The sequence below is a fragment of the Vipera ursinii genome (assembly GCF_947247035.1).
Source record: "Vipera ursinii genome assembly, chromosome: 2".
Lineage (NCBI taxonomy): Eukaryota > Metazoa > Chordata > Lepidosauria > Squamata > Viperidae > Vipera > Vipera ursinii.
In genome coordinates, this window is record NC_139513.1 from 33,570,048 (window position 1) to 33,595,038 (window position 24,991).

General features: G+C 39.6%; 1 protein-coding gene across 1 annotated transcript in view; it reads right to left on the reverse strand.

Annotated features, from left to right (window-relative positions):
- Positions 1 to 24,991, reverse strand: part of PRICKLE2 (prickle planar cell polarity protein 2) — a gene marked incomplete at its 3' end in the record, with an annotated part of 347,101 nt that overhangs the window by 44,863 nt on the left and 277,247 nt on the right. Inside the window, exons 5-7 of the mRNA XM_083355977.1 lie at positions 11,673 to 11,810; positions 9,462 to 9,665; positions 3,514 to 3,700 (exon numbers count right to left, since the gene is read on the reverse strand). Coding sequence (XP_083212103.1) covers positions 3,514 to 3,700; positions 9,462 to 9,665; positions 11,673 to 11,810 — 529 coding nt within the window. The remainder of the gene's footprint in view (positions 1 to 3,513; positions 3,701 to 9,461; positions 9,666 to 11,672; positions 11,811 to 24,991) is intronic.

Consider the following 24,991-nt stretch of genomic DNA (forward strand, 5'->3'; position numbering starts at 1 on the left):
TGAAGGCTGTTTTTGCACCTAAAACAAATACTTATACTGACCATCTGCTTAAAAATATCCTGTTCTATTATTCTAAGGAACTATCTACCCTTTAATTCTTCAGGTGGGTTGTACTATTATCCACTATTTCACAATTAGTTCCAGTTCATTAAATTCTCAACAGTCATGCAAAAAAAAAAGATAGTATAAAATCTGTGCTCTGCTATCTTGGGCTATAACTGTAGTGACTTTCAACCATCATAATTAGCCAAGTTGGCAAAAGAGGATAGGATAGCCAGTCACTTTCTCTCAGCCCTTGGAAGTAGGCAATGGAAGCCACTTCTGAAAATCTTGCCAATAAAACTTCAAGGACTTATCCTAAAAGTCACCAGGAGTCTAAGGTGTACACACATAAAAACACCATAACATAAAGTACTGGGCCACTATATTTACAGCAAGTCTGAGTTAACTGAAGGTTGATTTTAATTCAGATTAAATTCACAATCTATTAAGGCTAAGTTTTTGCTAGATCCCTGTGCCAGTAGACATAACGTTATTCAAAAAATTGCATGGAGCAACTTCGAACTGCCAACTCAAATTCCTTTATGTCTCTGTAAAATTTGGTTTCTATTACCTTCAACAGAAACATGGTGGCTGGTGATAAAGTTTCTCATTGAAATGTGTGTGCATTTTTTATATAACAGTGTACAGTGGCATCCACAGGGGACTGAGGGTGGGGCAGAATGAAAAAAGCAGAGGTACAGCATTGTGATGCAAGCCCCGCCTCTTTTCTACACGCACTGCAATACTGCATACATGCATTAAAGGGGTGGAGCTTGCATCATGTTGCTAGACTACAGCTGTAGTCATTCTGGCAAATAAAGCATGCATCCTCATGATAATGTATGTTCATATTTCTGGGGAAAAGGGTTAGTTTTGAAACAGTTTAGAGGCACCATTATTCCGAATAGGTGAAATTGCGATATTTATGTTTTATTTTAATAACATAATTATAGCTTGTCTCATTTCTAATAGCGGAAAGATTTAGCATAAGGATGGGGTTTTTTTCCTTCTCACCATTATTTGTTCCTAAATTATCCTGCTAGTTAGACATGCTTAATTGACTCTTGCTCCCAGGTGTAAGGTAATATACTTAGACGTAGGATTTCTAGTGCTTTTCAGTCATTTTAAAATGCTGTAACATTTTATGCTGCTTCAGCAGCAGGCAGATCAAACATGTGCTAACTGAACCCCACTCTTCCATCGTTCTTCCCTACAAATAATTTATGCCAGTTTTCTCAACCTTGGCAACTTTAAGAGATACGGACTTCAACTCCCAGAATTCCCCAGCCAGCTGCTAGCTGGAGAATTCTGGGAGTTGAAGTCCACACCTCTTAAAGTTGCCAAGGTTGAGAAACACTGATCTATGCCATCTAAACAGTATACTATTCAGTCACTCTTGAAAAACCATTTTTTCCCTCTTAACACAGGTGTATCAAACACAGCTAGTCTCACTTGAAATCTGTTGGTTATTCAGACAGTTGGATTTCACTTGATCTTGGGCAATGATTGCCTATGCATTTCTTGCAGTTGCTAGGCATGTTGCTAGAAGGATGGTACTTCATAACAACCTCCTCCTCCTTCCTTCCCATTAGCCCAGGATGGGGCAACTTCAACATAATTGCTTTTGAATACTAGAAAGCTCAAGATGGGCAGAAAACCACAACACCAACTTTCCATCACCTAAATGTCTATGGAGATTCTCAGTCGTCCAGGTCATGGTTGTCCCAAAGGTTGTCCCCTTTTTCAAAAGCCTTGGTGGAGCAGTGGGCTGATGCCTCCTTAAGTAACACCAGCTGCCTGCAATTAGTGCAGGTTCGCATCCCACCAGGCTCAAGGTTGACTCAGCCTTCCATCCTTCCAAGGTAGGTAAAATGAGGACCCAGATTGTTGGGGGCAATTAAGCTGACTTTGTAATAATGCCGCTTGGGTGTGGGTGTGTGTGAAAGCCCTAATAAGCAGGCATATACATAGAATGAAGGCTACTGCTAAGCTTGTAAGCCACCCTGAGTCTTCGGAGAAGGGCGGGATATAAATGGAATTAAAATAAAAAAATTGGATTTTTTTTGCTTATGCCTGAAGGTGTTCCGCTTCTCATCCAAGAAGCGTCTTCAGTTCACTTATATTGAAGTTGGCTGAATTTATCTTCATAATCATCTGCTCCAATGGAGGGACCATAGCTCAGTGACAGAATATAGTTGTAGAAGGTCCCAGTCTTAATCCCTGAAGTCTCCAAGCAAGCTTAGAAATACCCCAATTGACAATTGGGAAACAGCTGCTAGACTGTGTCAGTGATACGGAGCTAGATGGCCCCATGAATTAAATACAGTATAAGCAACTCCCCATGTCTGTAACTTCAGTGCTATCTTAGAAAATGGTTGTTAATTCAGAACACCAAAACATTCAGTGACAGGCCTTCCTAGTTCTTCGGTGGAATTCTAATGGACCAGAACTAGAACTGGACATTTTTGCCGAAGAAATGAATAGCTTTCTCAAGCTATGTTATAAAATGAAGAGCAGAGGCAGGCAATTTCTTCTTGCCAAATGTTGGAATAAGTGGGACAGTGATAAATCACTAGAAAAAATGGGGTTGGAATAATCCTTTTGTTACTATCTTCAGGAGGCAGGTTTTAACAAGCATCCTTGTTTCCTTTCTATCCCACTCTGGGATATTGTCATGACGAACAGTGTGTCACTGCATTTGGTTGTGAGCCTCTAAGAATCACAGGGAAAAGGTGGGGGGGGGGGGGCAGAGGGACCTGTGTTCAAGTATTTCAAACTTTAGCTCCAGGGAATTTGGTTTGAATTGGGTTTAGCATTTAGTTTTTGTCAGGCTTGTATTACATACTTTAAAAAAACCTACCTACCTTCCTTCCTCCCCCCCCACTCCTTCCTAAATGCGGAGTAATTTTTACTTCCCAGCTGGCTTCTGAATAGCAGCAAAATATTTTCTGAGCACAGTAATAATGGAATTGCTATTATGGGTTGGACATGCCATCTTCTTTCTAATCATGCTTACTCCTTGCTCACTTGTTTGACCCTCTCTTCTTCCTCCTCTTTTGCTTTTTTCTCTCTGAGAGGGTTGGAAACATCTATGGCTTATTTGAATTGATGCAACAAGAGGACACACCAGTGGCTGGCACTGGCTTCAGCTGATCTCTGCCAAAAGCAGTGGTGCCAGCATTTAGACTGCGGACCCAGCTAGGTACATCTGCCAAGGAGTTACTGCAGGCTTGACAGAGATGAGTGCCAGGGCCTGTCATGTACTTTTAAAACAAAACAGTTTCAGCCACTAGCCTACAGGCACACATCACCTTCAACAATATAATGCAATGGTATATTGACAGGCCCTATCATGTTTTGGGTTCTGCACACAAACACTGTGGTTATTTTTTCACATCAAGGGCTGAGCCTTTCCTATTTCAAACCAGCCAGCTGGCAGCGAAAGGTGGCGTTTCTAAACAGCTCCCTTACCGATGTGCTGAGCGCAGGTGTCACAGTACTCTGCATACAAGGACTCAAAGCAGTTGCAGCAATATGGACGCCCTTCCTTCATGATGTATCGCTGGCCGCCCAGCACAGTTTCACATTCAAAACAGCAAAAGTGCTTCATGTGCCAATGCCTTCCTTCCGCTTCTGTGCATTCGTCAGCAAAGATAATCTGTAAAAAAGAGGAGTCAGGATTTGTTTATATGTATTGAATTGAACTGGATTGAGAATTCAAATTGATTAGACACAAAAGGAATTTGTCTCCAGTACAGAAGCTCTCAGTGTACATGCAAAGCATAACAATAACAAAGAGGGGAGTAAAGAAGATAATAAAGATAAATAATAATACCAGCCACAGTACATGGGTAAGTATTCAATGACATTAGGCAGGACTGTGAGAAATAAGTGAACAGCAGAGTGAGGGGAAAAACTGTCCCTGTGTACAGTTGTTTTGGTATGCAAATAATAATAATAACAACAACAACATAATGCCAGTCAATTTGAATGTTCGGTTGACTGAGGTTCATGTTTAATGAATATAATGATGATGATGATGATGATGTCATTGGAAGGGACCTTGGAGGTCATCTAGTCCAACCCCCTGCTCAGGCAGGAAACCCTAGACCATTTCAGACAAATGGTTATCCAGTCTCTTCTTAAAAACTTCCAATGTTGGAACATTCACAACTTCTGGAAGCAGGTTGTTCTAACTGTCAGGAAATTTCTCCTTAGTTTTAGGTTGCTTTTCTCTTTGATTAGTTTCCACCTATTGCTTCTTGTCAATGCCCTATAGGGCTGTCCCGTGGCAAAGAGCTGAAACGGTTCATATCCAGGAGGTGAGCGGTCTGTAGATATTTTTTTCACCCTCCTTCTGACCTGTGCAATATGCAGGTTTTCTATAGAAGGCAGGCTGGTTGCAATTGTTCTTTCTGCATTCTAACCATCTGTTGGAGTCTCCATCTGTGCTATTTGGTTGCTGTACCAAGTCAGAAAAGCTACAGAACTACAAATACCAGTCTCAATGATTCCTCTGTAAAATTTATCAAATTTATCATTTGCTTCTTGCTCTCCTGTCATCTATTTGGCTTGTTTTTTTTTCTTTACAGTTCGGCTGCCTCAAAACTCTTCTGCCTCGGCTTCTTTTTCTGCCTCTGCAGCATAAACAGATCATTGCAGTTGCTGTGGAAATGGCTATATATACACGGTTCAAGGATAACATTTAACTTGAAATGGCATATTCCTAGTTTAGCAAATGGAATGTAGAAAGTGGAAAACATGCCCCTGTAGTAAGAGAAGACCAAGATGGACTTCCCAGGATACAAGCCCTGACCGTGGTTAGGACTTATACATCTCCAAGGAAGGCGAGGGGGGGGGCAGCAATGGGGGGTGGAGAGAGAGAAGGGAGACTCAAGCATTTGCAATTGCAGGCTAATGAGGACCACTGCTGTGTGATTAATAGGGAACTGCATTTTGAAATGAGAAATTCAAGACCAAATGTCAAAGCAAGAGAGCTTTCTCTGATTGGACCTTTTGCACAGATTTAACTCTAAATTTGGCCCTTGCTAATGTCAGCACACGACTCCCTATGATAAAGAGCATTTGGTATTATATGCATTTTTCTCTATCATTAAATTTCAACAAAACTACCACCAATGGTTATCAGTAGTGATGACTACATTGTAAGCTTGTGTACCAATTGCTGGGTATTTAGAGTTTAGAGGTATCTATTTGATCGCCAAAAGGAACAAGAGGCTGCAACTTCTGGGGAAGAAATGGTGAACTGAAAGATGGCTCCGTTAAAAAAAAGACGACCATGAGGGAATGAAGAGCTGGTGAGTACACCGGCTTTTTGATAATTCCTCTCTAGATAAGGAGAGGACTTGAGGTCACCCACAAGTGCTCCAGACAGCTAATCCTTGAGAGGAGACTGCATGACTGTGGTCTCTCCCCATTTAAAGCCAATGAGGGAATAGCCATCTTGCTCAAACAGCTGTTGGCACCCTTTGAAAGGACATTAAGATTGCATACCTCCTTTTCTAATCATTTTTTGGAAATTGCTTGTTGACTGATTTTCAGTTAAATTAGTTAACCTTCAATCTTTAGCGAAATAAGTTTTAAATGTAAGTTTAAGGATTTAAGTTATTGGGGAGGGTGGGGGGTGAGGTGGCATAAAAGAGCAAAATGGTGATTAAAACTCTGATCTTAAAAAGTTACAAATGGATCGAGGGTCCAGATAAATTTGAAGTAAGATTTTGTAAATAATTACAAAGAATCCTTTGTGTTGAAAAATGCTCTTGTTTTGAATTCTTCTTCTTCATCATCTTTTTTTAAAAGAACAACTTTAAACATTGTCACTGGAGGGAACTCAAAGGAATTAATGTGGATTTCTGTAAGAAAATGACATGGACATTACACTGGACGTACTAAAGGAAGCAGCTGATGTTTTAATAATGAAAAGTCATTGGCACCCTTCAGTCTCGTGAGAGGATGGTATCGTGCTCTGGAAAGAGGTCCTAAAGCAGCATCTGGGGTGGCTAAAAAGGCCAATTCAAGAGTGGCGAGTCCCTTCCACACTGAGGGCAGATACAATCTCTCCCTTTTCCAGCCCCCATGTTTCGCTGGTTCCGGGTCTGCCTCTTTGCCTTAGCCTGCTGCACTAGTAAATGAAAAGTGATATACAAATAACAAGAGAGTGACCTGGATAATTTTTCTAAACTGGATTTAAGAAAGAGCTTCGTTAAAGCTTCGAAGATTTTTTGTGAAACAGGTGAAGAAGAAACGATGACAGATAGATCTAGGCCACACCTAGCCTTATGTTGCTGCCAGGAAAGCAGATAAAACATTTACGACACAAGATTATGGTGATAAACCTCCTAGGGAAAACATGGGAGATAAAGAGAAAAACTAAGAGAAAGTGAACGATAGCCATCCACGCATTCCATATGCTAGTTAGTTAATTGATTTGGGGAAAGATAATTAAAAGAAGAACATTTGCCAAGATGTTCAGTGTAGAGATTCACAGAAAGAAAAGGCAGGCAGGCAGATAAACACAAATACTCATCCAAAACCTTAATTGTAAAACTCTAATGAGTGGTGGTAAAACTGAAGCACCGTGCAAAGATCAACATGCACAAACAGCCTGTCCCACATTGTAACAATTACTCTGCTTCCTATCTAAAAAGACACAGGAGGAAGCAACATTCTTGGCACTTTTAGTACCCTAAAAGAACTTCCCGCAGCCATCAAACATAAAGTTCTATCAGCTTCTGCCTCAATTCATGAATCCAATAAAAAACACAGGCGCTTTATTTTATGGGGAAAATTTTAAATGTAGACAAGCCACACTAGCCACATTTTTCTTCTCCAGAGATGTTTTTTTTAAAATAAGTGTTTTTATCAGGGCTTTTTTTCTCATAAAACGCTCAGAATGGCGGGCACCTTTTTTTTTTTTGCAAAAAAAAAAGCTCCCTCTATTGGCTTTAGGAGTAGGCAATCTTGGCTCTTTTTTATGACTCATGGACTTCAAATCCCAGAAATCCTGAGCCAGCCACGCTGAGGGGAAAGAGAGAGGTTTCCAAGCTGAGCCATGCTGGCTCAGGAATTCTGGGAGTTGAAGTCCTTGAATCATAAAAGAACCAAGGTTGCCTATCCTGCACTAGAGGAGGACATTAAAATTATTTACAAGGTTACTTCTTCAGGAACTAAACGTTTAGAATCTAAAACAGCTAATTCAAAAAAGTCAACAGGAAAGAACCTCACACTTTTCATCTGCTTCTGTCTTTTGGAAGGTAAAGTTAGATAACAAAATAATCTATTTCCTATGTTAACATCTCTGCAATGAAATCAATAAAGGTAACAGGAAAGAAATGAGAAACATTTTTCTCAATGTAATATGTCTAATTTAGCTGATGCTAGAAAAGAAATAGTATCTTTTGTACACTCTTGAAAACTATTTTGAATCTCTAACCATCTATTACAACTAAACTGCTTTAAATTAAACAATTCTTAAGAATGAAATATTCTTAATTTGGACTTTACTTTTACTATTTGGACTGTTGTGTGTTTTGAAAAATAAGATTATTTAGAATCTAGTTATGTTGCACTTCAATCTTTAAATAATTAACCTAGTATATACATAACAATATATGATGTTTTCCATGGTGAGCTTAACATCAATAACAACATTTATTAAAAAGGCTAAAATAATTTCTGGTGGTATTATCTGTACCTTAAAATTTTGTTTAATCATAATCTTTCAAAAGATGTTACATATGTGCATATATTACATATGTGCATAAGTGTAGTCAGTAGCATATGCCTTTTTAAAAATATCAAACAAAAATAAGTCCAAAATATTTGTATTACATCCAGAAATGCCAACTTTGCAACCAATATTTCTCATCCATAACTATGGCACCCTAAGGATACCTGCATACATGCAAATGCTTCTCTGGGATCAGTAACGCAGCAGGGTTTGCTTTTTCCTTCCAGTAACAGATTGCTGGGAAATACCAAACATGGCCTTGAGAATTCCAATGTTTGTTACAAATTTTTCTGGATGTGATTGGAAAGAGGCTGTTTGGCGCCGGAGACCACTGCCACGAGGAACACAGCTCTGGGTTGGGGTTTGGAGCAGCTCCGGGTGGGGGCTCAGCACAAGGCGTGGCAACTGCGGAGAGGGGTATCCCCATGGCAGCTGTGGGGAGGAGAAACCCCGCATGTGGCTCTGAGCTGCAGGGGCGGGGGTGCAAAGGATGGGCGGCGACGCCATAGCAAGACACCGGCATCGCTCCCAGTGACAGCACCTCTGAGTTCTGGCACCTCTTTTTTTTTTTTTTGAAAAAAAAGCACTGGTTTTTATGTATCTATTGTTGTAATTGTTGTATGCTGCCAAGTGGTTCCTTCGTGTGAGATATTTTGTGTGAGAAATTTGATAAACAAATGAATTCATGTGTTCTCAGTGGCTTGTTTTGCATCGTAATCAATACACCATTTTGTTATCTCAGTTCATAGCTGTGTACATGTAGCAGAAGCTGTAACTTCTCAAGTTATGGAACTACAGCAACAATGCATAATTTCCTTAAATGCTTATGTTATACTGCACATGTCAGGGGTTTCTTTTCAGGTTTTGCCCCCACAGCCTGTAGTTCGATCCATCCTGACGGGAGCTCAAGGTTGACTTAGTCTTCCATCCTTCCTGGGGTCTTAAAATGAGGACCCAGATTATTGGGGCCAATATGTTGACAATGTAAACCTCCCAGAGAGTGCTATAAAGCGCTATGGGGCGGTATATAGGTCTAAGTGCTATTGCTATTTCACACTGAGGCTGGTTGCAAGGGGAATCTTTTGTGACAGCCTGTTATCTCAACAGGACTGAACTTCCAGTCGCATCATTTGAGAATAATCAGGATATGAAGCTATTGTAATACACTCCAGTAATAAAATAGGAGTATAATTAACTCTTTTTCCTAAATTTATTTCAGGAAGTTCATCCAAATGTACTGCAATTCTCCCTGCTCTTTCACCTCCCATCTGCAGACAGGCAGCTGTAGAAGGGGGAAAAAGAAAAGCAACATGTTCAATTATGTTTTTATTCTTTTCGAGCAATGGCTGGTTCCAGAGAAGAGTGGTTAGCAGTGGGAGTCTTAACTTATGTAAGGGAACAGGGCCGGGCACCAGCAGGGTAGAGGTAGAGGGCTGTTCAGCCATGAAAACTTGGATGGGCTGTCAGAACCAAAAGCGTCTACCACAGCTGATATGTAGAGCAGCTCCAAGACATTTCATCATTTGCAAACCACAAGATACAAAGATAAACTGGCAAGGCAAATCTGGAAGCCTAGATTGATTTACTGCCTAACACATGATCCCTGACATGATTTACCCACTTATTCAAGCCCCCTTTCCCAGTACCGAATATGCCTGACTGGTCTTACCTCATCACAGGCTGCACACCGAGGTTTGAGGCATTCTGCATGGTGCCGGCCACAATAAATCTTCCCTTCTTGATAGAAATAAATAAGATCCACCAACAGCTCATTGCAAACGCTACATATAAAGCATGATGGATGCCAGCACACCCCATGGCCTGCTCTTGATGCAAAGACGGCTATGTCGCCTCCATTGATTTGGCCTCCACACTGTTAAGATAAATATAAAAATTAAAGAGGGCCCTTCTCTGACAATTCTTCCAGGCGAGAAACATTGAATAATGACAGCATCTGAAAAAAGCTGAAGTGATGCATGGATAAAAATCAGCAAATTTTTCTTCTAGTTATTCACAAGTCAAGCCACTCTCCAATTACAGTATTATAGGGATTGTGGTGGTACAAAAGCAATTGTGACAGACTGCAGAAGGTCTTTCCAGCATCTATCTACTATGAAATGATTAATGCTTATTCACTCCTCAACCTGTTCCTATATGGGTACAGTTCGAAGCAAGCAAACAGGAGCAAGAATGGTAGATTCTGATTCCATTCTGCTATTCTTCCCTTAGAGAGGATGTTGGCACAGGTTTCCTTTGATATAGTAGAAAAATCAAGAAAACTGAGAGTTGTCTATCATATTTCCATGGAGATTCTCAATCATCCAGATCACGATTGTCCCAAAGGTGCTATTTCCAAAAGACAACTGGACTTTTTTTTTCCCTTTTAAAATTTTTGCTTCTCATCCAAGAACTGAAGAAGTTTCTTGGATGAGAAGTGAAATGTTTCCAAAGGAAAAAAATCAAGAAAGTCTACTTGCCTTTTGGAAATAGCACCTTTCGGTCTAGCACAGGGGTAGGCAACCTCGGCTCTTTTATGACTCATGGACTTCAACTCCCAGAATTCCTGAGTCAGCATAGCTGACTCAGGAATTCTGGGAGTTGAAGTCCATGAGTCATAAAAGAGCCGAGGTTGCCTACCCCTGGTCTAGCATATTTCCCTCCCCCAAAAAGAGGAGGAGAAGTAGAAGAATTATGCTCCATTCTGATAGAATTCACACCGTATGATTAACTGGTTGCTTTCTGGATTTGCCTGTAAAATTGAATTAACCAAGTAGGCCGGGTTCACATAATGTGCTAACTCTAAAATTAAATAATAAAAATAATCTAAGGTTAAAACAAACTACTGACCTGGTTAACAGTGTTGTGTGAATCCAGCCTCTAACTGATTTAGGTTAGAGATTTCTACATGTGACGAATAAATAAAACCGCAGTACTTTCAATCTCAGGTTGTGGGTTGAACTTTTAACATTAAATATTTACATCTTGGGAACAGAAGGTACTAGAAGGCATGAAGCGCTGCAATTTATTCAGTTCTGACGGGTGGTATGAATGGCCTCCAGAGAAAAACCTCTGACATCTTTCTCACTGCACACTTACTGAGACGATAGCTTGAAATGCTTAGCAGTTTAAACTGTGGTATCCACTCTAGGGATCATTGCACATATTTGATTAATATTTTTTTCACAGATTGGGAATTGGAAACTTATGTATTGAAAGTAAGATTTGGAATGATCTTATTACATGGTTTTTTACCACGCTGCCGCTAAATATAAACATGTTAATCAAATCTGAAATGCAAACTGTCAACACTCAGTGTTGCAATTTGTAATGCAAAAATGTGGAAAACTGTATCCTGCGCTCCCAATTTTGTTCCAGGGTTCCCCTACAAAGTCCATAGGATACCTAAACTACTCCTCTGCATATGCTGATGCATAACGCTACGTGTAACAGTCTTTCTCAATCTGATGCACACGTTCCTTTTCTCCTTTGCCTTCCAAATGGTTTTCTGGCCTAACAATGCACCCCCTAAGCAGCCTTTTCCCTGGGGATTATGCAAGAGAAACTGTTTTTGCAGCTGGCTATTAGCAGCCTTAAACTAACACTCTGCCACACACCCTAACTCTACACCTCTAATTTTCCTACCCCTGGGGATATTTTTAATGAGTAAGAATTTTTTGCAAGGTCATAGTGAAGAGTAAGTCTTTTGCTGCCATAATGTATTGCTATGGCTTTTCATATCTCATAGTGTTTAGCCACTTTCATGTCATGATAGTAGTAGTAGTTGTAGAAGGAGGAAGAAGAGGAGGAAGGAGGAAGGAGGAAGGAGGAGGAGGAGAAGGAGAAGGAGAAGGAGAAGGAGAAGAAGCTGTTGTTGTTCTACCTGTTCACAAATGGCTCCTGTCATGGTGACGGGGAATGGCCGGACATTGCCTCTGCCCAAGTTCTCCCTCTTCCTCTGGTTGCTGAAAAGTTTGAGTTCTCTCTTTTCCTCTTCATCCAGGGAGTTACAGTATCGAACCTGTAGCAGCAATCATTTGTTTTTCATTAAAAGAAGTGGTTCTTGCTTTTCCAAAAGTGTAAGATTATTATTATTTTTTAATCAGGATTAGACCATATCTGAGGGTCATGACAACATTTGACATTGTGGGAACATAGGTGATAGGCATGAACACAAAATTACTACTGTGAGATACTTACCTATTCTTAAAATGATTACCATGGTGGGGAAGACCAGCTACAAAATGGTCATTTTTCACAAGTTATTCACACACCCCCTCCCAGCAAGCTCCCTACCATACCTGTTGTAACTGCCTTGTCATATAACCTTTCTTGGGTTATTACAAAATTATTTCACCGCCTATTATATAATGGCCCACTTATCAGAACTTTATCCTTGTCTCTGGCAACAACAGAACTTCACTCCTTAATTAATGTGTAACAATATCTCTATTGCCATGAAATTATATGCATGTATGTAGCTGACTAAAATATTTGATGAAAGTTTTCAAGGGTGTTCTCTCTCTCTCTCTCTCTCTCTCTCTCTCTCTGTGTGTGTGTGTGTGTGTGTGTGTGTGTGTGTGTGTGTGTGTATCTGTGAAAAGGGCAGACTCATGACTGATGTTAGTAATACTATTAAGGCCTTTGGCTAAGGAATCATCAAAAAACATGCTAAGGCAAGTGTTAAGACTGACACAAAAAGCAACACCCCCAGGGATCAAAGAGTAGCTGTAGCTTAAGGACACATTCTAGTAACTGAATATAGCCCCATCACAGTTTGGGGCTCCTTGGATGGCAGTTAACTTTATGACCACATCCAAATATATCTCTGGCATCTTCTCAAGAACTCCTAATGAAAAAGTCTTTTCTGTAGCTTGGCAAGCTGAATCTGCTCTACTGAAAAAAATGAGAACGTTGGGAGATACGTGCTGGAAACACTGCAGAAGTCCAATGGAAATAGTTCAGAATAGGGTACCAGGAACAAAGCCCCTTTTATAAGAAGAGAGAGAAAGAGAAGTGTAACTCTTTGATACTCTACTAAGGAAGAAGGTGGAGGGGAAACACAGAAAGGTTTTAACAGTAATAACCACAACAGTAAAGAAATTGTTTAAATGCAAACCTGATGTGATAGGAGTGGCTGAACAAATCCTGGTAACGTTCTGAACCATTTGATTCATTAAAGAAAACATACTGATTTACAATAGAACTTAAAACCCCAAATCCTTCTTATAACCAGTACTTGAAATTAATAATTTAATAATTTAAAGCATAATAGAAAGCAACCAGAGAGGTTCAATCTCTTAATTTACCAGCAAATGTGTTTCAAAGAACTCATTTGCTACCAGAGAAGGCTCTTCTCAACAAAAAACAAAATAAAAATGCAGTTATTAGCTTGCGGCAAGCATAGGCAAACCCTTAGGTTGATCTCAATTAGCAGGAGGGTCATATAGAAAAGAGATTCTCTCAAGTAGACTGGTCTCAAGAAAAATTCAAACATAAATCAGATATTGAAATTTAAATGGCATAACACATATTACAGTATCAGACAGGAGTTGAATATAATTATCCCTCAGGGTGGCACGTAACTATCAGTTTCTCTCAGGTGGGTCCTCAGCTTAATTTGAAATGCTAGAGATACGCTCAAGTTTCTAACAAGAGAACTCCATCCCTTTGCTACACCTACATATTTGAGAGAGAAAAACAGGATCAGACACAGAACGAGGAAGAAAGAAAGAAAGCGCCCAGAGTTTGCACTGCTTCGGCATCTCCTCAGGTGCTGGTTTGCTTCAATTCTGCCTACCACCCCACCCAACCATTTACTTCTGAACAGACGTACATTTGATCAGGGGAAAAAAAAAGAGCTTAACATCCCCCAGTCAATTTGTCTAGAAGTCTTGTAAAGCTACCTTTAAGAAATACTGGCTTTTATCTACCCTGAATGTGATCCACTGAATGACCCTGAAGAGTCCTGGCACTCTCTACAAAGCTTCTCTATGGCGGAATCACTTTGCAGCTTTCTGTTCCTTAGTCCGTTTGTCTTGAAAGTAATTGTCAAGAGGGGCAGTGCTTTATTTTCCCCTTTTCTTTTTTCTTTTTAAACTTTACAAGATATCTATGCTGCCTCCATTGCAAGGCTTGGATAGCTTGCAAAATAAGAACAAAACAATGCAACCAATAATAAAAGACTAAAAATGATATATTTTATATATACATGTTATGTGTATTTTACACACACACACACACACACACACTATACAATCATACTGTACATACATACATACATACATACATACATACATACATACATAACTGACAGAACATAGCAGCAACAGCTCCATGAATTACTGTAGCATTTTTTGGGAGGAAGGTGATTCTGGTGTACAAATGATGGTTGACAAATTTCTGCAATCCTAACTCTTCTAAAAACCAAGTTAGCTTCTTATTTTTCATATGCAGTAGATTATAGGGAATTTCTACTCTTTGTGATATGGAATTCTTTCAAAATAAGTTCCCCATAACTACAATAATCCTTGACTTACAACCATCCATTTAGTCACCATTTAAAATTACAACTGCACTGAAAATAAATGACTTAGGACTGTTTTTCACTTTTATGACTGTGGTACTCTCCCCATGGTCACATGACCAAAATTTGGATGCTTGGCAACTGGCACATATCTATGATGGATGCAGTGTCCCAAGGTCATGTGTTCACCATTTGCGACCTTCTGACAAGGTCAATGGGGAAGCCACATTCACTTAACAACCACCTTAGTAACTTAACAACTGAGTGAGTCACTTAACAACTGTGGCAAGAAGGATCATAAAATAGGTCTTAAAACTCACTTAACAATTGTCTTTCTTAGCAATGGAAATTCTGGGCTCAGTTGGGATTGTTAAGACAAGGACCACTATATTTTAGGTGTATCTAATAGTATTCCTATCCTTTTTCGCGATACAGAAACTAGTACATACCTTAATTATAAGGGCATTTAATTATTAGGCTCTTAGATTCCTCTCTGTATCTGATCCCTTACTTTTCGGGTGGTGTCTCCTAAAGCAAAGGAATTTCTCCACTCCTTCTTGCACTAGTTGGCTTACATTTTTACCCAATCCTTGCATACCTTTCTTTTTTTTCAGAATTCAAACAATGTAAGCATTGACCTATTATTTAAAAACAGGGTACTGAATGTCTTTGCCCAAAGAAATGTGTTTAAAGGATCACAAAATAATATTGCCCCTCGATACACACTTTAATAAAACATAAATCTGGGGATGCTGTCCCTCTGAGAGGCACTTAGAAGACTACAGTTCCAGCGAAGGGCATCAGCAACTAGACAGGGCATTATTTCTCCATTTTTCACATCATATATGCTTCTTCTCTTCTTCCAAGGAGATTATAGAAGAGTCTACCCATTATTTACTGTACTGTCCTATTTCCACTTCAGGAAAATTTCTGAACCTCCTCTTGGTACGAAAATCATGCTGGCCCAATTTATCATGTGAAATTGAATATCTAATGAATTTAGACAAGGAGACACTGCCATGGAGATTAGCAAGCTTTGCATGGGCTGCTGCTAAACAGGGTTAGCCACTGCTTTAGCATCTCTCTCCAAAGAGCACTTGGAACACAACAGCTGCTCAACAGCCCATAGCCGCCAAGAGAAGTCGTGGTTCCTGTTCCTTCAGTCAACAGTTCTTTGTAATCCTCTGTTAATCTTAAATCCTAAACAAGGTTAACATCCTTGAAAGATTTTGCTTCAGGATAATATTAATGTATTTTGGTCCCTTTCCCACTCTTTGCAAGCATAAAATCAAAATAGTTATGGCTAATGCAGCCAAAGCCACATCATACTTATATATAATGTATTCCTATATACATCTATTTAGAATAAGTTTGCATTAACTCCAGTGGATTTCTCCTGGGTCATTTTGAAGCTCAGAAGAAAAACTATATTTGAAGACTATTTGGATAGGAAGTTAATTCCTTCTAGTCCCCAATTTATAATTTTATAAAACATATTTTTTGCAAAAGGGAATAAATAAGTATTTTGGTTCCCTAGCACAGATTTGCTTGAGCTTAGGTTTAGGTTCCAAATGAATAATTTCCTTACGTTTTTTCCTTTAACAAGAGATTGTATTTGTGCAAAATTTGTGCAAATGTTATTTCTTTGCCTGGGCATTCTAACCTTTCTCCTGAAAACAAGTTCAGGTGTTGCCAATATTCTTAACAAGGGATACTAAAGAAGAAACTAACCTTCCTAATGCTAACTGGATTACAGGAGGCCTCAAGAATAATGTGTAATGATTAAACGTTTAAAAATAAAGTCCATTTCTAACTCCATCTATTCCCCAGCAATTATAAAATCAGCCATTCAGTTATCTTGTGATAACTGATCTTCTTCTACTTCACTGTTTAAACCAGGGGTGTCAAACTCAATTTCATTGAGGGCCGCATCAGCATTGCGGTTGCCCTCAGGGGGCCGGGTGGGTGTGGCCAGGGTGGGCGTGGCCTACTGGTTGGGCGTGGCTAGAGTGCGTATGGCCTACTGGGTGGGCATGGCCAGCTCCACATCGTTCCCATCAAGGGTGCCTATGGGGGCCCGGGCAGGAGTGGGACAGATCTGAGGGTCTCTGGCAGGAGGAGGGTCTCTGGGCCAGGGCCAAGGCAGTGGGGGCCGTTCCCTCACTGTTTCCAGGATGGCTTCGCGGGCCACATAAAACCACTTCGCGGGCCGGATCCGGCCCCCGGGCCTTGTGTTTGACATGTCTGGTTTAAACCATGGGTCTTCAAACTCGGCCCTTTTATGACTCATGGACTTCAACTCCCAGAATTCCTCAGCCAGGCAGTCTGGCTGAGGAATTCTGGAAATTGAAGTCCATGAGTCATAAAAGGGCCGAGTTTGAAGACCCATGGTTTAAACCGTATACGTATACAGGTAACCCTCGACTTATAACAGTTCAATTAGTGACTGTTCAAAGTTACAACAACACTGAAAAAAGTGACTTATGACCAGTGGTGGGATTCAAATATGTGAACAACCGGTTCTCTGTGTGAATGCTGCTTCTGGTAATCCATTCTTGGCACGGGCAACAAAAAATTAGCTACCGGTTCTGGCAAAGTGGTGCGAACTGGATGAATCCCACCATTGCTTATGACCATTTTTCACACTTACAACTGTTGCTGCATCCCCATGGTCACCTGATCAAAATTCAGGTGCTTGGCAACTGACTCATATTTATGATAATTGCAATGTTCCAGGCAGGTCATGTCATTTTGCAACATTCTGACAGGCAGAGTCAACTGAGAAACCCAATTCATTTAACAACCGTGTTGTTATTAACTTAACAACTGCAGTGATTCACTTAACTGTGGCAAGAAAAGTCGTTAAAACGAGGCAAAACTCACTTAACAAATGTTTCACTTAGCAACAGAAATTTTGGGCTCAATTGTGATGCTAAGTCGAGAACTACCTATATTTCATCTACTACCAGTTCTGATCACCCTCTGTGCGATATTCATGCAAAAGAGGAACTATTGATCATCAAGGCCAGAAGTTCTCAAATTTGGAGTTGGGAACTGTTGGGGGTCACAAGTAGCTTGGGAGGGAGAGTTGTATGCAGTTGTGCAGGCCAACTGGGGGCCACACCAGCTGTAGGCTCTGCCATCTCCTTTGCCCACCCAGACAGGGCAATGTGGTCCGATCTTGCCCTGGACCTTTCTCCTAGAGGCCAGTAGCAGGATTAGGAAGTATGAAATCCTCTGTGGTATCCAGGTAAACATTTAATCATTAAAAGGGTAGGAGAAGAAGTGGCAGAATCTGGGAGCAGAGTTAAAAGAGGGATCAGCCTAGAATCCCTATATAGCCACAAGTGAACTAAGTCACTCACCCTTGAATTCTGTTGACGCTTATCTAACTACAAACAGGTGCTATTAGTTGAGCATAATCATCTCCTGCATAGGCATGAGTAGCAGCAATAAATCAGTTTAATTGGACCTTCACTTGTGTGCAGCTGATCTTTTATGCCTGAGAAAAAGTGGTTTGATATATGTCTTGCCTATCCTGACACCAACGAAATCATGACTTCATTTGTGATTTCAGATGGTCGTAGTAACCAGTTTATTCTCTTGCTGCAAGTTTTAACGTGACCAAAGGAGATTATTGCATTCATAAGTGTAATTATCTTAATATTTTTAATATATAGTTAATGTGTATGTAAATTAAATGAAAAAATACTTATTTTTTTTTATCATGGCCCACGCAGAAGGGAAATCACACCCATACTGCTAAAAATCCAAATGCGTTTTTCTAGAAAATGTTGAGAGCATTCCTGCTTAAACTGAGGGTTTTCTTTCCCAGCAAAGTCTGCAAATATGATAAGTGAATGCATTCCATTTTTTTTTGTAATTATATGATGGCAAAGCAAATAAAATTATTCTATTTGTACATTTAAGAAACCCAAAACTATGTGGGGGAAAATGAACAAAGGAGTCATTGGAAATTGAGAGTAAAGCTTATTTTAGAGAATGTTGTTCCAACTTTCTTTCATCTTGACACCAAAGTTGCCGTTAAACTTTTTCCTATGATGATTTTTCTATAGTAGAAGAGATATTAAATAAAATCCAAAATCAAAATGTCATGCCACAAGATGTAATTGTTGAGCCATAATTTAGCTTCACAATGCCAGTGACACACAAGTGTTCAATGCTGTTTGGGTTTGTGTGTATGTGTATGTGGGGAGTCAAGCTATTCTCCAAAGCACCTGAAAGCAGGAGAAGAAGCAACGGATGGAAACTAGTCAAGGAGAGAAGCAACCTAGAACTAAGGAGAAATTTCCTGACAGTTAGAACAATTAACCAGTGGAACAACCTGCCTCCAGAAGCTGTGAATGCTCCAACACTGGAAGTTTTAAAGAACAGACTGGACAGCCATTTGTCTGAAATGGTAGGGTTTCCTGCCTGAGCAGGGGGTTGGACTAGATGACCTCCAAGGTCCCTTCCAACTTTGTCATTACTTTCTGAAACAGCAGTGAAGAAAAAAAAACCCTTTCATGGAAAATCCTTGGGATTCAGAATTAAGGGGCATCAACCTCAATTTTCTTTGGTGACTGATCATGGATATATAACTTTCCTTGCTCTTGATTTTTAGGGATCATGTCAAATGCTAAAAAAAACACCACAACAACACCAGTGTCTGAGCCCATGACCCAAAGTTGGAAGGAATAAGAAAGAAAACTAAAATGATTTGTATTTACGCTGAATATAAAGTGCATATACTTAATATACTGCCCACCACTACTCCATCTTGGTTGTTGTTTCATCATGGCAGGATGTGAGTAAATGCCAAGAGCACATCCTGCCAGCAGGGTCACCTAAGGTCATCTCTGCTGCCCAGCTAAAGCAAGCAGGTACCTAGATTGGGTAGCAGCAAAATAAGAAGATGCTGGAGGTGGATTATTACTTTACTGACAACAGCAACGTCATAATTTCATACTGCACAGGAGAAAACAATGCATTTTTCTGGATTTCTTGTTGTTGTTATTCTGTCTCTCTGTTAAAATAAACCTACCATTAAAATATAGACCGATCATTTCTCTGTCAGTGGGCAAACGTACAAAATCAGCAGGGGATCAAATACTTTTTTCCTTCACTGTATATATGGTAACAAAAACAAACCTCAGAGAGCTGTTGGAAGAGACAAGAAATGGTATTACAATGACATCTGTAAAGACATCGAAGCTGGAGCCAGACATGGGAAAATAAGGGAAGTCTTCCAAAAGTTCTCCAAACTCAGATGGAGGTTCCCACCTCATACTGCTTTGCTAAAATATGCTAATGGACAGAAAGCAACGGATTCAAAAAAGAAAAGAAAAGAAGTGAAATTCTATACAATAGGAATGTTAGCATCCAAGTAAGCCTAAAAAACATTCCCTATTTGCAAGAATCTGTAATCCTAGAAGTTAAACCATTACTCCAGTCATGAACAAGTTGGAAGATTACAGGAACTGACGGAATATCTACATAAATATGGCAAGCGATATAGAAGCAGTAAATAATGGTTGTAACCAAATTGTGCCAGCAAATTTGGAAAATGAATCACAACAGATTGGAAGAGATTAATCTATAAAGCAAAACACAACCAGAGACTGAGCAGCACGCAAACTATTGTGCAATATCCTCAATTTGGAATGCAAGCAAGATAACACTTAGGATTATCTGACATTTATTAGATATCCTCATGGAAAAGGAGATATTCTTTTAGATGAGACTAAAGCACAAGAGGCAGTTTTGCTGATGCCTGATAGAACATTGAGTAATCCAAAGAATACGGTAAAGAAGTCAATATATGCCTACTTGTGAATAGAAAGGCCTTTGATTGGGCCTATTGTAACCAAGTGGAACCTTCTAAGGAAAATAAGAATGTCCGAACTTCTCAATGTCCTCTTGAAAACCTATAGACAGGATAGGAGCTAGAGTTTTGACAAAATGTAAGAAAACAGCTTGACTTTGTGAGACAAAGCTAGATACCACACTCCTTATTCATTCAATCAATCTAGATAGTGAATATACTCTGAAAGAGGCTAGATTTGGAAGAAGATGAGTGCAATTTTAAAATTGCAGGGGGAAAAACCCATAAACAACCTGAATTATGCTGATACTACTACTCTGTCTGCAAACTTTAGTACGGTAATTAAAATCAAGTGGCACAGTGGAACAATTATATAGCATGAAATCATAAATAACCTGCACTATGCTGGTGGATACTACTCTGTCTGCAAGCTCTAGTAATTAAAATCAAGCAGCCCAGTGGGGCAATTAAGTATTATAGAACCATAGGGTTCATCAAAGGGGCCTTGGAGGTCTTGTAGTCAAACCTACCCAGGGCAGGAATCCTCAGACCATGTCAGACAAATGGCTGTCCAATCTTTGAAAACCTTCAGTGATGGGACACTCGCAACTTCAAAAGAGGTTCTACCTCTCACAGTATGGAATCTTTCTTTCAAGACAATGAAGAAACTTAAGTGGATGATAGTGTCTGCTTTTTAGGACTGACTACCCTCTGTAAAGGAACCAACAGGGGGAAAATATGCTTCAGGCAAGCACTTGGTAGAGTACTAACAAAGGCTTGTAAAAAATATTCAGCTATGTGCTGAACAGTTTTCTCTGTGATATTCTATGGAAACAAAAGTTCTCTTTGAAGAAGCACAACATAGAAAAGGTATGGGTGCTTTTGAACGTTAGGGTCAGACAAGACACTTGAGAGTGCCACAAGTAGCCAAGAAAGCAAACAAATGGATCAGAGACCAAATCTAGCCGCGGTTTTATTTCAGACACAAATAATCAGACTCAAGTTATCACATTAGACACATTACACAGAACTTTTCAGACGCTGGAAAAGCTGGAAGGAAAGAGAAGAGGATGACTAATAGCAAGGTGGATGAACTCAATTGCTACAGTCATGAGTACACTATTTAGAGATCTGAAAGACCAGGTTGGGGACATATCATCCCAAAGAAGGTCTATCTTTGTGGTCAGTAAATGTTAGCACCAACTTGGTATAGGTTGGAAACATGCAGAAGAGGCCTTCATCTTGCAGTAGATAGACAATGGCTAAAATGATGGTGATTTCTATCTGGTAATATATTTAATAGTTTTTTCTTCTTCCTTTTTTTATGCCTTCCAATCACTCCTGTTTCTTGGCAACTGCCTAGAGAAGTGCTTGCAGGTTTCCTGGCAAGCGTTTCCAAAGTGATTTGCCATTACTTTCCTCACAGGGCTGAAAGAGGACTGACCCAAGGTCATCCATTTTGTTTTGTGCCTAAGGTGGGACTAGTCCACGGGTAGGCAACCTTGGCTCTTTTATGACTTGTGGACTTCAATACCCAGAATTCCTGAACCAGCCATGCTGACTCAGGAATTCTGGGAGTTGAAGTCCATAAGTCATAAAAGAGCCAAGGTTGCCTACCCCTGGACTAGAACTTAGCGTCTCCTAATTTCTAGCCCAGTGTTCTTAACTGCTGCACCAAAACAGCTCAGTCATTTTTGACAGTATAAAATTATAACTTTGCAATTATAAAATTATAATTTGGAAAGACTTTCGGAAGATTTCTAATGGATGAGCCCAAGCTTTTCAGAACCTCTTTGTATGTAGGGAACAATGTTTTTGAATGCTTTTGAGTGCCCAGAAAATGTTATACTCAATCATTTTAAAATAAATCATGTCTTTATTTCCTAACTGTAATATTTAAGAAGTTCACCGTATGTTGAGAGTGGATTGAAACTGGTGAAAGAAGGTGCAATTAAGCGTCTAAGTGATGAGAAACATTTTTTAAATCTTGGTTTTGAAAATGTATCATTAGTTCTAGGATTTCAATTAAGTAGGATATGCAGAGGTCACAATTTTACTATAAAAAAAGAAATCATACACCCGTTTTAGAATTGGGGAAGAGGTGTGATCTTTAAACCCTCTCTTATCCTCTCTCTTCTGTGAGGTTTGATTTCAAGATCTTTCTCTGCAGTATCTATTTATCTTTTACTAATGGTAAGGCTTTTTTTTCCCTTCAAAAATAGATGTTAATGATTATGATAATATTTCACAGAGATGCTTTTGAGCTTCAATGGCTATAGAAAATCTCAAAATTCCAGCAGCATACAGTATGATACATAAGCTCTTAAATGCTATGGCTAAGGCAACAGCTGCCTATTATAGATCCCTAACCCTTTAAGTAATGATTAGAGCCCCACCCTAGGGCAGAGAAAACTAAGCTTTTCTTTCCATGAAGTTCACCTATTAAAGCTATTAATACATTAATACTAATTAATAGCTCACTTTCTACAGGGGGACGATTGAGAGCATCCTGTCCTACAGCATCAAAGTCTGGTTTGGAAGCATCACTGCTTCAGCCAGGAAGGTGGTGCAGAGAGTGGTGAGGATGGCCAAAAAGATCATTGGCAGTTCCCTCCCTCCCATCCAGGTCATAGCACAGAAGCGTTGCTTGAACAGGGTCTGTAAGATTATCTGGGACACTACTCAACCTGTTTTCCTTGTTACCTTCTGGGAGGAGGCTTCATGGTATCCGTAGCAGAACATCCAGATTCAGCCATAGTTTCATTCCATGCAGCATTAACCTTGTGAACTCTCAAGCTTCCTCCTTCCATTATATATTCAAGATGGACAGTATTTAATATTTTATTGTTATGTATATGTAGGGGTGTGGGTCTATACAAATGTTGTATGTAGTATGTTTTAGGTGTGTGTCATGTATGTGTTTCACTTTGAGAGCAGGCAACTAAATTTCATTTTTGTTGTGTGCCGTTGTGCCCACAGTAAAAAAAAAATGACAATAAAGATTATCTTATCTTATTAATCTTAGGTCATTCACTATCTCTTCGCTTAGCCTGAATCACTGGGTTATCATGAAGATAAAAGAAGGGGAGAGTGATCACTTACGTTTCCTGGAGGACTTAAAGCTTTGGTGTTTACTCCCCCCTACACCTCCTTTCCATTACTTCCCTTAGGTGGAAATATCAATGTCATTGTGTTCAGTGACCAAACCAACAGGAAGAGGACAACTTTCAATTCAGATGGAAAAGAGAGGTTTCGGAGTTCCTAAATGTCTGATTGAATGGTTGCTTCACTTCGCAAGCTACCTGGGAGTTCCTGGGAAAAGGTGAATCCACTGTGAAACAGTTCCCCACAAGATACAGTGGGACTACAGAATTAGAAATAAGGAGACCCATATTAGTTTCTAGGTAGCACAAAAAGAGGTTGGTTTCCAGTTTTTTCTTCCAATTAATTCTTCCTGCTGAAGAAGAGAGGAAATCCAAGTATTTTGCTATCAGCCATCAATCCAGTTTATAGTCATGCAGCTTTCAGTCCCTCATGACTGAGCTATTTTATACAATTTTATTGAACAAGACAGGTACCAAGAACATCTCAGTTGGATCCCTTCAACCTCATTTTCCATATCTGCCTGTAACATTAACATGTGGATCTTTAAAAGCACACAAAGTTCATCTACTGACAGGCTGAGGATTAAGAGGACCAATACCAGAAAATAAAATGAAATTCAACTCTTTTCTTCCCTTCTGCCTTTTTAGGGGGGAAAAAATGCTTCTTTATATGCTGCTGAGAAAAAATCCCATATTGCCACCTAGAGAAATATGCAATTAGATACATATGTGCATACACAAATCCCCTTCCTGTTATCCCTGGCAATCCTGTGAGGTCTCAGCCAACAATATCTGCATAAAAATATATAGTATATAAATTCTGACCAAGGCATCAGCACAAGCATTCCAAAAATTACTAAAGAAGACCTCAGACAAGCCAAACCACTGAGCATTTTATTTTTTACATATGCTTTATTTTCATCGTATACAATCCCATTCTTACAGCATCCAGCAACCATCTTCAACTCTGTATTTATCAAAAATAACTCCTTAATTCAAGCCTCTTCACTTCAGCAAACATGTTTTTTTCTAAATCAACAAATAAGCCTGCTGTTTTAATATTCACGTTTTTCTATGACCTACTAAAGAGAAAAACTCTGGTCGGCGCATGCTCTGCCAAAGCCTCAATGCACTTCTGACATTTTGCTCTGTGTATCTGTGGTAAATTTTCAATCTGTCAAGCACTTTCCCAGACAAGCAAAAATCCTTGGCTATTCTGCATTCATTCTTGCTAGGCTTTCTTTTATATTGGGGGAGCACTTATCACTTATCTTCTATTCTTCAGGCAGAGATGCATCCTGCAAACACATTAAACAAATTGCACTGCCACTCCATAAGCCAATCTCATCTGTTGTAGATGTGCAACCCTTTCTCTAACTGCACCACCTTACCATATTTTCAGTGTTTTTCCAACGTTAGCAACTTGAAGATGTGTGGACTTTTAATTGTTTCCAGAATACCCCACCCAGCATTTCAACATGCTAACAGTATTTATGGGTCCCCACCCATCATTTTTATGACATTCATTTAATTTCTACTATTCATCATTCCCATACAAAAATAAAATATTCCTTCCAGCTTTCCCTCATTTAGGTTTGACCCCAAATGAGTTTATCCTTTTTATTTTTAATTAAATTCCCTCCTGCTGGAGGCACCACCAACTTCCCAAACAAGTTTTTATTTCCATTAAAATTGCTCTGCATTTCCTCACCCACTTATTGTTATGTCTTTTGGCCCTTTCTTTGCAC